Source organism: Poecilia formosa, unplaced genomic scaffold (genome assembly GCF_000485575.1).
Source record: "Poecilia formosa unplaced genomic scaffold, Poecilia_formosa-5.1.2 Scaffold374, whole genome shotgun sequence".
Classification (NCBI taxonomy): Eukaryota; Metazoa; Chordata; class Actinopteri; order Cyprinodontiformes; family Poeciliidae; genus Poecilia; species Poecilia formosa.
The window spans coordinates 283,070-296,925 of record NW_006800313.1 but is presented as its reverse complement, the minus strand read 5'-3'; the positions used below and the strand labels follow the sequence as shown (position 1 = coordinate 296,925).

Below are 13,856 nucleotides of genomic sequence, written 5' to 3'. Positions count from 1 at the left end.
GTTGGAAAAAATCCAAACTTTTCCTTGGAAATGATGGAACTGGGAGAAACGATGGGTTTGAGTTTGAAAGTTTCCCTGAAGATGTTCTGAGTCGGTTTTCTGTCGTCTGAATTAAAGCTGCTGCTCTGCTTTATTAATCCCAAAGGGAAATAAAATAATACAAATGTCAAATGGGAGTATGGGCACTTGTTAAAAATGTGGAAAACCTTTTTTCTACAGAAATGTGCAAGTACTTGGAAGTAAACAAAACTGAGTTCTCTTGATCAATCAGGTAGTTTTTTTTAATTCAAATTATTTTCTTTACCACATGGACATGAACAAATTGGAAACACTGAGTGTGAAAGACCAGAACAGGGCAAATTTATGGCATGTTGTCTTAAATTAGCTATATAACGATCAAGAGTGAAGAAATTGTTTTCTTTTGCAAGGGGTTTAACTTTATGCGCACCCTGTCAGTACAGGATATCTCCTAATTTTCAGTGCTTGAAATCAACAAGTGCAAATTCAAAATGATCCTTCTGCATGTCTATGCCTGCTTAGCCACAAGAATTAGCTTCAACTTTGACTGGTTTTTTTTAACTGCAGCTGCTTTAATTTTCTTGCACATTCATGTACAATGAACTTTAAATGTTGCTATGGGAAAACTAAACATAGATGGACATAAGGTGTTTGGGGAGCATGTAAGAGAGGCTGCTCAGATTTGTTCTTAGAGCCTCATAAGTAAAACATGGATTAATAGTGTTTGGAAAAGAGATGAGACATTTTGTTCAAAGTCATCCAGTGAAATGAACTTTTGAGCCAAAATGTTGATCAGATAGAGTGCTGAAACTTTCTTCACTCTGGGGGATACCTACTGGCAGAGTATGATTGAAGCAGGAATGACTGATAGCTTGATTTGACAAATACCTGAGAAGCTGAATAAAAAAGGATCCAGCATCCAGCAGCCATTGCACCTTTTGGGATTGATGCTGCGTGTTGATTCGACCAGCCTTGAGCTTCTTCGTTACAGAGTGTAGTTGATTGTATTTCCTCCACCACTTTCTGGAGTGTATAAATGGAGCCACTACATACAGAATCCATCACCCTGATGACGAGAGAACACAACGAGCCAGAAGTTTTCATAATTTATTCTCTTAACAAAACCCATAATTTTCTTGGTGTATTTTACAGTACTGAAAGGCAAGATGCTTTAGACATCTTTGACTCAAGCAGCGGTATCAACAAATAGACAAGCTCTGATGTCTCCAAGGACGTCCTTCAGCTGTAGTTATCCCTTTGACTGCGTCTCCTGAAGAACTTTTATCCGATCTTCAATGGTCTTTAATTCCTGCTGCAAAACTGAAACCTGAACAGACAAGGTGATAGAATATACATAAAATGAACTGTTACCACAATCACAACTCAAGTACAGACATGCTCACACGATAGAAAACAAATAGTTTTAATGTTTAGGGTTTTAGATGCCAAGAAAATGACAAAACACCCGGGGCCTCAAACGTTGTGCACACACAAAAAATGTGTGGCGCAAAGTTGTACCCACAACTCGACTGGTTTTAGATCTAGAATCAATTAAAAATGAACGGAACGCGACAGTAAATGTTCAGGAACTAATTGGCTTCTTCTTGAAAATGTGAGGCGGCCATGCAAAACTTTTCTGTGGACAATAAACTACGAAGCACCAGAACCAGCCTAAGTACACTGAACGCTGACTCCATTCACTGTTATTTGGCATTAGTATCATCAAAACCAATGTTTTTAAAATAATTTTAATCTTTAGCTATTCAAACTTAGAAGATGCTAAGAAACTAATATCTTAACCAATAAATGCACAACAATTTAATTCTAACATCTTGCATTTTATTTGTCAATTTTTCCTGTTCTGTAGAATTAGGCAAATCTTATTAAGACCGTAAGAAAATAAAATAACCCAATTTAGACAAAGTGGATTTTTTGCTCACCTTATTCTCCATCCGTTGTCTGATATCTGCTGGAGTCTTGGTTGGATTGTTGGAAGACTGAAGTTTGCAAAGACTTTTTTCCAGCTTTGGAAGAAGCGTATCTTTCCGCTGAGAGAGATGCCGGATCAGTTGCTCAATGTCAACTGCACTCTAAAAAAATAAAAATAAAAACAATCAATCAGAGAATCTCTGTAGACATATGGTAACACAGAGGGGTGGGCATATATTCATATTGTCATTTATTGTGATAATGTTTTTTATCACGATATCAATTTTGATTTATCGTTGTCACAATAAATTCTAGGCTACAAAGCGGTGCAGCTGTTAGCGCCGTTGCCTTGCAGCAAGAAGGTCCTGCCTTCTCCCTGTGCAGGTGTGGGTTCTTTCCAGGTCTTCCAGGTTCCTCTCACAGTCCAAACACATGACTGTCAGGTTGATTGATCTCTCTAAATCAATCAACCTGACTGATTGATTTAGTCAATCAGTCACGCCCACACGTAAATCATGCATTTATGTGTGGGTGTGTAAATGCATGATTGGTTGTCCTGAAATGGACTGGTGACCTGTCCAGGGTGACCCTGCCTCTCGCCCGCTAGAGAAAAGCACCATCCTTCACTTCACCCATTGTCAATAAGGTTGTAATGGATGGATGAATGGACAAGAAAGTCCAACTAGGAAACTTCCTAAGAAATTCAAAAGGGGCCTGCCAAAGTGTGCCCATCTGTTGGAACCCAGCATTGTGATCTGACATGAATCAGGGAAACAGATGCTGAAAATGAGTAACAATGCCAAGATGAACCAAAATGTAGTCATTGTAAAGACGCTGTTGCAGTAACCGATGCGACGAAAGATAAAAACATGGATGAGTTTCTGTAGATCTCACTGAGACATTAGTCCTCTAATCCTGGAGATGTTCTTCAGATGACAGAAGGCCGACTTTGGAACTGTCTTTATGTGGCTCTGAAGGTTCAGGTCAGAGTTCATCACTACACTCAGATTTCAGGCTTGACTGCTGGTTTTAGATCTAGAATCAATGAAGTTGTGCACTGACTCTAGATGGTTCCTCTTTAGATCCAAGGATGATAACTTCAGTTTTGCTTTTGTTCAGCTGGAGAAAGTTTTGGCACATCCACACATGTTTCTGTTCTAAGCATCTGTTCAGTGATTAACTGGGTTTGGAGTCACCTGGTGACATCGTGATGTAGATCTAATGTAATGTTTGCATTATCTGCATAGTTATGGAAGCTAATCCTATCTCCTGTTCTACCTTAGCTAGTGGGAGCATAGATATTAAATAAGAGGAGTCCTAAGAAAGAACCTTTGGGTACCCTGCATGTGACTTCTGTCTGCTTTGATGAGAAGTTTCCTACAAAGAAATCTCTGTTCTTTATGTAAGATTCAAACTCTAATATGTCATGGACAACAGTGTCAAAAGCTGCACTGAGGTCCAACAGAACCAGCACTGTGGCTCTACAACAGTCTGTGTTTATATTGATGTCACTGAAGACTTTGACTAGGCAGAGTTCAACACCCAAGACAGATAAACAAAACAGCAGCTCAACCATGCAAAAAGCTGTTTGGTCATTACAAAGAGCTTGATTGCTGTAGCTTTAATAAAGTTTATATAACATAAGATACATCAGGATGAGGATGATACACACTTGGATGTGAAGGTGTAGCTGACATGTGTGGTCCACCACACCAACGAGGCATCCTGCAGGTGGAGCAGTGGAGTGGACGGAGGGAAGGTGGCCATCTTGATCTGGACAGTAGATCTGGAGGCTTGAGATTTGACTTAAAGTCCAAACAGCTGAGCCAAAGCGAAGAAGTGTCTGGGCCTGGCTTGGTGAACACACGGCCCACACTGAAACCATGTACAAGCAACATGCAGATATATTAGCTACTGATTTTTACCCTTCTTCAGGAAGGGCTTGAATTAAAACATACCAAGGTTTACATGTACAAGTGCAAGCAATCAACCAGACATGTCATTGTTACATGATTATTAATCTGTTGACTTACTGACAGGTCTTTCTTTAACTAGGCCACACTGGGCTCGCAGAAAACGTGCCACTCGGACAACATTCTGAACCAGCAGGAAATCTTTCTCCTCCTCAGGAAAATACCAGTGAGCCTGGAGAAGTTAAACAAATAAGAAAACAGTTGAACTGCATATTTACATGCATACACTGTAGAAAAAGATGTTTTGTCTCACTGCATAACATTAGATCAGATTAAACCTTATTGTTGTTTGCTAAATGCCAAAGCACTGACTTAAACTGTTCCATATCACTGCATCCTCCCAGGCTGCAGAGATAAACTCTGTTGCAACCATAAATATATTATGTGAACCATGTAAAATCTAAGTATTGATTTTGAGGCAAGAAAAATAATCAAAGTTTTACCAGCTGAGTGGATCGGGGGTAGGGCTGCAAACACAAGCTGGTTTGGGCCGTGGCTCCGGGTCTGAATGGTTGTAGTCTCTGCCACAACTCTTCGGTGATGAAGGGCATGAAGGGGGAGAACAGAGCCAGAGACAAAGACACACAGTGATAGAGAACCGTTCTGGCCTCCTGCTTCGTGTTGCTGCTGTGGTCTTTGTCTGTCAGGACCTCAACTCCCTCATTCTGCTTCAGCACTGGCTTTACGGATTCCTTCAGGACAGAAACGCAGAAACGACAAAGGTTACATTGTCATTCTGAAACATGTTTGCTGTACCACTTTTAGGGAAAGCAAGATGTCTCAGCATTCTTCACCAACAACCATGACAATATTAGTTATCAATCTGGGTTTTTCAAGCTAAGCACACACATCTGTAACTGGTCGATATTACCCTGTTTGGACACAGAAGCAGAGTGGTTACACTCCTCAGCCTCCTTGGTAAGGTCTACTCAGGTTCCAGCGGATAGTCGAACCTCAGATTCAGAAAGAGCAGTGTGGGTTTTGTCCTGGAACGCTGGACCAGCTCTACACCCTCAGCAGGGTCCTGGAGGGTTCTGGGAGTTCGTCTAACTGGTCTACACGAGTTTTGTGGACTTGGAGAAGGTACTTGACCGTGTCCCTCAGGGGGCTTTGGGGAGGGTCTGGGAGTACGGAGTACCGGGCCCTTTGATATGAGCCGTTAGGTTTCTGTACGACTGGTGTCAGAGTCTGGTCCGCGTTTCTGGTGTTCTGTTGATCTGTGCTACCCGTAAATCCGTCCTACCTTGTGGTAATACACATCGATGCTACGTCACATACTGCTTACTCAGCAGATTTCTTATAAATATGTCCTACCTGTGGAAGTTTCGCTTCATGTGTTTTATTTCATTGCAGATTACGGTAAGCTTTATTTAATCTATTTTATACCTGGCTTTCATGAAGCTGCTGTGTTACTTCATGTTTTTAGTTTACATGACAGGCAGCTTGTAAATATAATGGCTTTAGTTTGCCGTCTGTAATGTCTGTAAACAAGTCATTGTTTGGCGGTTAATCAGGAAAAAATACGTTGTTTTGTGGGCTGTTTTGTCCCTTACACATTTTTTTTATTATTAAACTTTGCTAAATAGATGTTGGTAGTGATGTGGGACTAAAGCTGTGTAATATTAATCATATCCTATCATTTCAGGAGCACAGTGACCTGCGCAGCTCGGTAAACACATTGTGGATCTGATAACAGACATACATCGTCTTAATGCGCAAAAAAGAGTTGTGGTGATCTGTATTAGTCTTTAATTCCAATAAAAACCTGTTTTCCCGTCTGATACTGTTTTACTCTTACCAACGCCTCTGTATTTAAAATATTTTTAACAGGTAGGATATTCTAGTAAAAGAATTAGTGATTATTACATCTATAGCTTTTCATTTTAAACGGGTAGGATATTCAGATAAAGGAAGTGATCTCCTTGTGGTTTTCTCATGTATATAAATTGTTCCAATGTTAAACTAAGCATAACTTCAGCTTCCACTCAAACAATGTTATCCAATGTATTTAACATTAACACAACCTGCTATAGTTTTCTGTTTCTAAACATGACGGCAGCAGGTTTAGACGGGTAGCACCGACAGACTTAGCTATCAATCCGTGCTACGGTAGGAAAATCTGACGAGGTAGCACTGATAGTCAGACCACCGCAGTAAGTTGGGCTCATTTCTGGTGAGAGTTCGACTGCCACCGATTCTGCTCATTACTTTTATGGACAGAATTTGTAGGTGCAGCCAACGTGTGGAGGGGATCCGTTCTGGTCGTGATCTACAGCTTTCAGTGGAGAAGTTCGCAGTCGAGCGTGAAGCAGCTGGGATGGGGATCAGTGCCTCCAAATCTGAGAGCCTTCTCCGGGTCGGGGAGGATGCCCTTCCCCAAGTGGCGGGAGGAATGAATGAATGAATGAATGAATGAATCAATGAATGAACGGGTGGGTGGGTGGAAACAGAAGCTGAAATCTACCAAGATTGAATATGAAACGTATAAATATGCCTTCATTAGCCACACCCTGTATTTAGCTTAGCAAAGCTCAAACAACAGGGTAGATTGTACCTCACATAGTTACAGTCATTTCCATTCACCTGTTTCTGATTGTCACAATAAGACAGACCTGTTCTCCCGTATGAAAATCGGCTCCTTACCAGGTAAACATCACACAGGTTGTACAGCCAGAAGGAGAAGAGAGCAGATGTGACATTATGCAGCTCATAAGCTTCAAACGCCTGCTCACACTGCACAACTGTGCTGTAGAGTCTGGAACAGATCCACCGCTCCATGCTGTTCAGAGGAGTTGTCTAAAAGAAGGAAAAGGAGAAACACTCTGAAGGCAATGTTAGCACAAAGGTTATTATCAGCTCCATCTCGCTCCCAGTTGACTTTTATCCATTCAGTGTCCATCAATGGAATGGATAGACACAGGCAAGATGGAGGAATGAGAATTAGAAGGTAACGAGGAATTACAAAAGTATCAATGAGCAAAATCCAGCACATCCACGTCACACACAAGAGAGAGAAAATATGTGCATGAGATCTGATCGTCTAGTTTGAATTCAGCAGTACATCAGTGGCTGAACGTTTTAGAAACCATTTTCAGAAATGCTGCGTCTTTTTGAAACTTTTCCTCATTTCTATTACCTAGCATAAGAGGTTTTATGTAAAACAGAACAGATCATATTCTCTCTTGCCTCTCAGATAAAAGTTATCAGAGTTTCTTCCCCCACCTCCTCTCGCTCCTCTTCGGCCTGTGAATCCCCCTGTGCTGCTGAGAGATGTTCTCAAAATATATGCTGAACATGCTTGATAACTGTTACAGTAACCATTAAAATAACACATCTAAGACTAAATTCAATCTCAAATTGTAGGTTCTCTCTAAAACTGCTGAACAGTTGAAAGCATCGTCTTAAAATGTCTCCATTTACTCAGTGTGTTGAAGAAAAGTCTCAAATGCATTTGAAATTTACATATTTCCATTTTAGAAACAAAAAAATATTTAAAAGCCTGAAAACACACAGCAGTCTCTTTCTTTTTTAGTCTTTTGCCAATGAAAACCCTTTTGCTTGGTAAAGCATTGATCAACAGATTACCACATCGGGAACGGAGCTTTTACAGTACAAATGATAGACACTTCCATTGATAGTTGAGATAAATTGCTGTTGCTCCGGTCAATATAATTTTTTAACATGTTCAGCAACCAAACACAAGGGGGAGGAAAACAGGAACTATGACTGACATTAGGTGACATAAACACAAAGTTTAGAAATCACCGTACCTCTTCAAGTGTTCCCACAGGTGTGTTTTCACCAACAACTCCCAGCGTGAATCTCAGGGTCTGCCACATCTTATTACAGAAGTTTCTGAAGAGAATAACTTCAGATACAGACAAACTAATGGGTCCACCTAATGAAGAAACAGACACATATATTTATTAGTCATTAAGGAAGCACAAACTTTATATTGTGTATGTCTTAACTCCTCGTGACATTAAAGTCGTTTCATGCAAATGGACATTTGTGCACCAAGCTGTCCTTACACAAAGATGAATACAGTTTCATCTACGTTCAAACTGATAAACAGTTCTGAAAAACAAAACAAGAAACAATATTTTGTACAAAAAGAAACTACAATTTTTAATGCAGGGTTGCATAAAGGTAAGCAATATAGTGTACATTAAATCATAGTTTCAAAATGTAAAGGCATCCAAAAGAATGAAAATGAACAATGGAAAACATTTTTAAGAAAACTGTTCCAAAATATCCAAATTAGAGACACACAGGTGGCCAGAAAAAGTCTTTTTAAAACAACATGGAGTCACGTTGTGTCTTTGAACCAACCACAACTGAAATTAAGAAAGCTGCATCAGCAAAATGAAATCCAGACGGCATTGTGTGCCAAAGCCAATCAGTGTGGAGTTATGAGCAAATGTAGGATTAGCAGACTTTTCATTTACACATGAGGATTTTCTGGCTGCATGCTCAGACTTATATATTTTATCTGGGGATCTCTTCAGCCATTTCTTACAGAGAAGATGGTTGTGAACAAGTGACAGGGAGGCTTTGAAAAGAAAATCTGCAGATGATTTCATAACTTAAAATGACTGTGTTTGTATGACCCTTAACCATTTGGATTAGTTGTTGTGATGCGTGCTGTTTGAACACACAGCAAAACAATGTCAACAATGAGCAATTGTTGCTCATTGTTGCAATCTTTGAGCAATTGCTCAAAGACTGTCTGTACGCATGCATGTGCTTGCTTGTCACTTGGAATTGCAAAATGTTGCAATGGTGAGAAGAGAAGAAACACCATAGCAGCCAGGAGCCGAGAGCCTCGGCTCATTTGTTCTGGACAATGACAAAACATATTAAAACACTAAATTTTAGTAAAAGTCAATCTCTTGTGACCCATTTGAAGTTTGAAAGGTGTGTACTTAAGAAACATTCCTTTTACAAAACCTCTAAATGAACAAGTGAATAAATAACAGGCTTGATAGCTGCTATTTCATGAATGAAAGTAGTGAAATAAGTGGAGTATCCTTTTAGAGACAGACAGGTGTTGGGAACTGAAAGAGTGTATTTACATGCACATCGAGTGTCTCTGAGCTTTCAAGGACATGACTTCTTAGGACTGAGGCTATGCTGCTATATTTTATGATCCTCTTTGGATAAAGAGTCCAACAAGAGTCAAAATACATCACTTCACCTGAAGAGATTCATGACCTGTCTGTCAGCCAATGAAAGTACTGACTAAGGTTTTCACTATTTCCTTAAAACGTGGCTTTATCTCTCTAGTCAAAACAGCTTTTTATTTCTGTAACACTACCTCAATTGTGACTCTTGACAAGAGATGAGCAACTTACCCTGCATGTTGTGGGAGCAAAGGGCAAACCTCAGAGCATCTGTCCCACACTGGGGTATTCCATTAGGATAGTCTGAACTCTGTAGGAAGCAGAAAGATCTGACAAGTAAGAAAAAGCAATGACTGCACGCAGCCAGGCAAACAGACTGAAGAGTATCGGACCTGAGCTTTCAGAGCGACTAGCTGCTCCTTTGGATCGAGGTTTCCTTCCTTCACTTTCTCCTGAAGTCTCTATAAGAACAAAAACAAAACAAGATGAGTTTTACTTTACAACATCTTAAGAGAAATGGTAAAGAATAACCTCAATATACAATCACTGTTATCATATCATGTTATCATTACATAGTAATTTATATTCACTCAAGTGGAAAAGAAAACGCAGTCCTAGAAGTGCATAAAATTGCTGTTTGTGGCTCATTTTTATAGAAAATATTATATTTCACCAGATCAGACCAGGAAAAGGATAAAAGATGACCAATTGAAAGACTGGCATTGTGACAATATGTGAGCAGCAACTCTAGTTTACCGCTTAAATAAGTTCCTTCAGCATATTCACACATTTCTGAAGGTATATAGGAAAAAACACAAGAGTAATATTAACAGCAACGTGTGTCTAGAGTCAGGAATGTGTCTCACCTGGAGACTGGCTCCATGCATTACATCTAATGGGTCAATGACATTTCCAAGAGATTTACTCATCTTCCTGCCATATTTATCTCGTACCAGGGAGTGAAACAGAACCTGAAAGACAGGACAGAAAGAAAAAATAAATGAATTAGTCGATTCACCTCATCCATCACAGTTAATACTAGGTTTGCTTTGAGCAACTCAGTATTCTTGCGAAACCAACCTGTTTAAATGGCAGCTGTCCAGTCAGTTCAGATCCCAACATCACCATCCTAGCAACCCAAAAGAAGATGAGGTCACTGCCAGTCTCCAGAAGAGAGTTGGGGTAGAAGCGCTGGAGGTCAGGGGTCTGGTAACAAGTGGGATTTCCATGAGAGATCTGAGTTTTCAGGAGTGTAGGTGTAATTCTGTTGAGAGGCGGGACAGGAAGTACCTTTTCTGGCCAGCCAAGCATGGTGAAAGGAAACAGTGCTGAGGAGAACCACGTATCCAGAACATCTGGGTCTGATTCAGAGATTAATCCCATTGTGAGAACAGAAAGGATTAAGAAAACGGCAGTATGCTTTTCATCAAGCTGTTAAACTTCACTTAATGTAGCAGTCCAATACAGAGTCCCAGTTCACGGCGTTTTAACTAAAGTCCTAACGGTTGGAAAAGGGGTTTTAATGTTTTTCTTTTATTGTTTATTCAGTGTTACATGACTCAGTGTTTTAGTTTTTAATGATGTAAAGCACATTGAAATGCCTTGCTGCTGAAATGTGCTGTACAAATAATTTTATTATTTTATTTGATGTGTTGTGCTTGTTAACAAGCAGCGACATTTTTCTATCCCCCCAATAGCCTGTGTTGTGTGACACAAGAAGTGTTGGCCTAACGTTGCCGTCTGTCCTATGGGGCTACAAGTGAAGGGCGCCCAGCAACAGGCCCCCTCCCAGCCTATTGCTGGGTGAAACCATTCCATTGTCTGTTGCTTTTACAATGGAAACAGACAAAACGGGGCAGAGCGCCGAATTCAGTAGACACGGGGCATAAGAGGTAGAACCAAGAAAAAGAAAAATCCTTCAATAATCTAATCTAATAAATGCAATGAAGGCTGTTACCCTGTCGCAAAGTGATGTGTTCTGGGCTCACTCCATATTTTACAGCGGCTCGTTGTCGGGCCTCCTCTTCACTCCTCCCCCAAACCCAAAGCTCCTACCACAAAGTAACCGTTACTCAGCAGGAGACAGAAATATGGCAAAGGATTATACTGTTAACACAGACAAACATTACTACAGCTTTTACAAAGCTATTGTTTTCTCTGTGTGAATGTGGGCTAAATCTCAATACAATGCATTAGTGCCATTTTCCAAATAACAAATCACAGACCAACCTCTTCTTCAGGTGTTGAATTGGGAAGCTGTACTTGGTAAGCAGGGATCTGATGACCCCACCAAAGCTGCCTGGATACGCACCAGTCACTGTAGCGTAAATAGCAAACAAACAAGGTGTTGAATTATTCAGTTACCATCAGAGTGGAACCGTTTCCTCTGCACACAGAGCTAATGTTTTCCACATGTGTACTGAAGTTCATCAAACTTAAAAATCAGGACATCCCACCTGATGCTGGACAGCCAGTTCTTCCACATCTTGGTGTAGTAGTGAGGGATGATTTCTAATTGCCCATCCTCTACAGCCTGCCAGCACAAATCGTTCTTTTTAATATTTGAATGTTAAATGTTTGTAAAGACTTTCACATTAGAATGCCAAGACCTCATTACCATAACCATAATCATCAGAGGCTTAGTAAATTATCAGCGTTTCACATCCACGAACCTACCTCTATTGCTTTCATAGCCATTGTGTCACAACGGACAAACCACTGCTTTTTTAGAAGTGGTTCAATGATGTCTCCTGAGCGACTGAGAATCGGAGGAGAGGAAATAATAGGCACAAAAAGTTAGGGGCATTATCGCATTAGTGAGGTTATGATCTGATAAAGTTTCTCTTGTTTCTGGTCAGCCACAATTGCAAATATTTACTAAATCCCACAATAAGAAGAAAAACAATATGTCAGAGATTTATCTATTAATGTCTTCACAGAGGATTACTCTCTCTAAATAATGAGAGAGAGCACAGATGATGATGTCATGGCTTTGGAAACTTCTGATAGGTTTGAGTCAACTGGTTGTTTGACCCTGTCCAACCATCATACCACTTAGGAAAGAGATTGGTTCTGCATCCCAAAGAGGAGCAAGTTTAGCTAGAACATTTTCTATTTGTCCCCAGAACAAAAGCCTTTGTATAGATGCTAGCTGAAGCTGTGAAGACAGAGTCATCATCCACAGTGAAACAAGTGGGCCGAAGGGTCACTCTGCCAGGAAGAAGACATTACTTCAAAACAAACATAAAAAAGGCAGATTCATATTTGGAGACATGCCCTGTGGTCTGATGAAGCTGAAGTGGAAGTGTTTTCCAAAATGGCCATTGTTACATCTGGTAGAATAAGGCTTGTATGCCGGAGACATATTGAAGTAGCATCTAAGGACATTAGCCAGGAAGTTAAAGCTTACAAAATCAAACTCGGCATTCAACCAAACTGGTTACAAAGTGACACCAAGTCAATGTTTTAGCGTGGCCATCAGAAAGCCCTGTGCAGATCAGAGAAGGTGTGTGCGAGTGAGGCATCCTGCAAACCTGATATCTCAGTTCTGTCAGGAGGAATGAGTCAGAAATCCAGCAAACTAGTAGAAAAGCTTGTAGAAGGAAACCCAAAACATCTGACCCGAGTTAACTTAATCAAAAGCAGTGATGCCAACTTGTAGGGAAATGTGTGTTACCTTCTAATTTTGAAGACACTAACAAATAATTATCTTGTTGTTGTGCCACCTCAGTGTTTAGATCAGGGGAGGGAAGTCCTGCAGCTCTGTGTCCCTGATTATAGACAACTGAAAGAATTGCCTTTACTGCCTCCCTTAGCATGCAGTGAAGTTTTTCAAAGACCTTCTTTTCACGTCAATATTTGGTTCAGCAAAGAAACATCTAAACTTTCTACCTCACCAGCTTGGCACCAATGTTTTTGATGATCTTCTGAGACAAGGCAGCACCGTCTCAGGACCAACTTTCATGTCAGCAGTAATAAATCCAGACAAATGTTCAGACTCTGTTGAGCGTCGTGTCTTTTCTACTACCTGCAGATGGGTAAAGTCATGGTGTGATTCTTCTTTCCTCTGAAAAGTTTCTTTTCAACAAGAGCATTCACAACCAGCTGCCTGGCATCAAACCGCTTCACACCCTTTAAAGAAACAAAGAGAAACAATGTGTGATATGTGACAGAATAAAAAGAAAAGTGAGACGTTCACCACTTCTTTGAAAGCATGAACCTAAGGTGACTCGGCATTTTATAAGTCTTAGTACTTCATTATGTTTAAACTGAGATAGCTAAGAAATTAACAATAACCATACATGCTCAACACTGGTCTCAACACACATCTAGCTAGGCCTGTCACAATAACACATTTTCCCGAGCGATTAATTGTCTCAAAAATGATCGCGATAAACAGTAATATTGTTTAGACCTTTTGACACTGATTTAATGGAAATGACTAATAATGCATGCAATTTCCTGCCAAAGATAGATGCACTTTATTTTCAAAAGAACACTAAACACTGGAACTGATAAAAAAAAATAAACAAAAATAAAATGGATTCTCAGTCTCCATTAACAAAAACCTACTTGAATAAAAACTAAACAACATAAAATCAAAGTGGAAATAAATACTGCATTCAACCAAAAGAGTTCAGATTATGAAGTCTGTATACTATCTTGCCCTTCAGTAATCACTAGATTTAAATAGAGAAGATGGGCACATCCTGATGCAGTAGTTCACACTACACAAGTTTTTTTCCGTTGGCCGATCTAAGATTGTTGCTGGTGATTTCGTAACCAATCATCCTGCAGTGGGTTACGGTAGATC

The 13,856-nt window shown here is 40.1% G+C and overlaps 1 protein-coding gene across 4 annotated transcripts in view; it reads right to left on the bottom strand.

The window, feature by feature from the left end:
• Positions 1 to 1,109: 1,109 nt before the first annotated feature.
• The window catches only part of vars2 (valyl-tRNA synthetase 2, mitochondrial), a 25,352-nt gene continuing 12,605 nt past the window's right edge, over positions 1,110 to 13,856 (bottom strand). For all 4 annotated transcript variants that reach the window (XM_007575267.2, XM_016662477.1, XM_016662479.1 and 1 more), the window contains 17 exons: positions 13,071 to 13,174; positions 11,720 to 11,801; positions 11,500 to 11,576; positions 11,273 to 11,360; positions 11,001 to 11,094; positions 10,334 to 10,404; positions 10,124 to 10,249; positions 9,910 to 10,014; positions 9,436 to 9,504; positions 9,275 to 9,353; positions 7,691 to 7,818; positions 6,564 to 6,716; positions 4,364 to 4,612; positions 3,981 to 4,092; positions 3,620 to 3,822; positions 1,959 to 2,108; positions 1,110 to 1,345 (listed from right to left, as the gene is read on the bottom strand). In XM_007575267.2, coding sequence (XP_007575329.1) covers positions 1,268 to 1,345; positions 1,959 to 2,108; positions 3,620 to 3,822; positions 3,981 to 4,092; positions 4,364 to 4,612; positions 6,564 to 6,716; positions 7,691 to 7,818; positions 9,275 to 9,353; positions 9,436 to 9,504; positions 9,910 to 10,014; positions 10,124 to 10,249; positions 10,334 to 10,404; positions 11,001 to 11,094; positions 11,273 to 11,360; positions 11,500 to 11,576; positions 11,720 to 11,801; positions 13,071 to 13,174 — 1,968 coding nt within the window. In that variant the 3' untranslated portion in view covers positions 1,110 to 1,267. The remainder of the gene's footprint in view (positions 1,346 to 1,958; positions 2,109 to 3,619; positions 3,823 to 3,980; positions 4,093 to 4,363; positions 4,613 to 6,563; positions 6,717 to 7,690; positions 7,819 to 9,274; positions 9,354 to 9,435; positions 9,505 to 9,909; positions 10,015 to 10,123; positions 10,250 to 10,333; positions 10,405 to 11,000; positions 11,095 to 11,272; positions 11,361 to 11,499; positions 11,577 to 11,719; positions 11,802 to 13,070; positions 13,175 to 13,856) is intronic.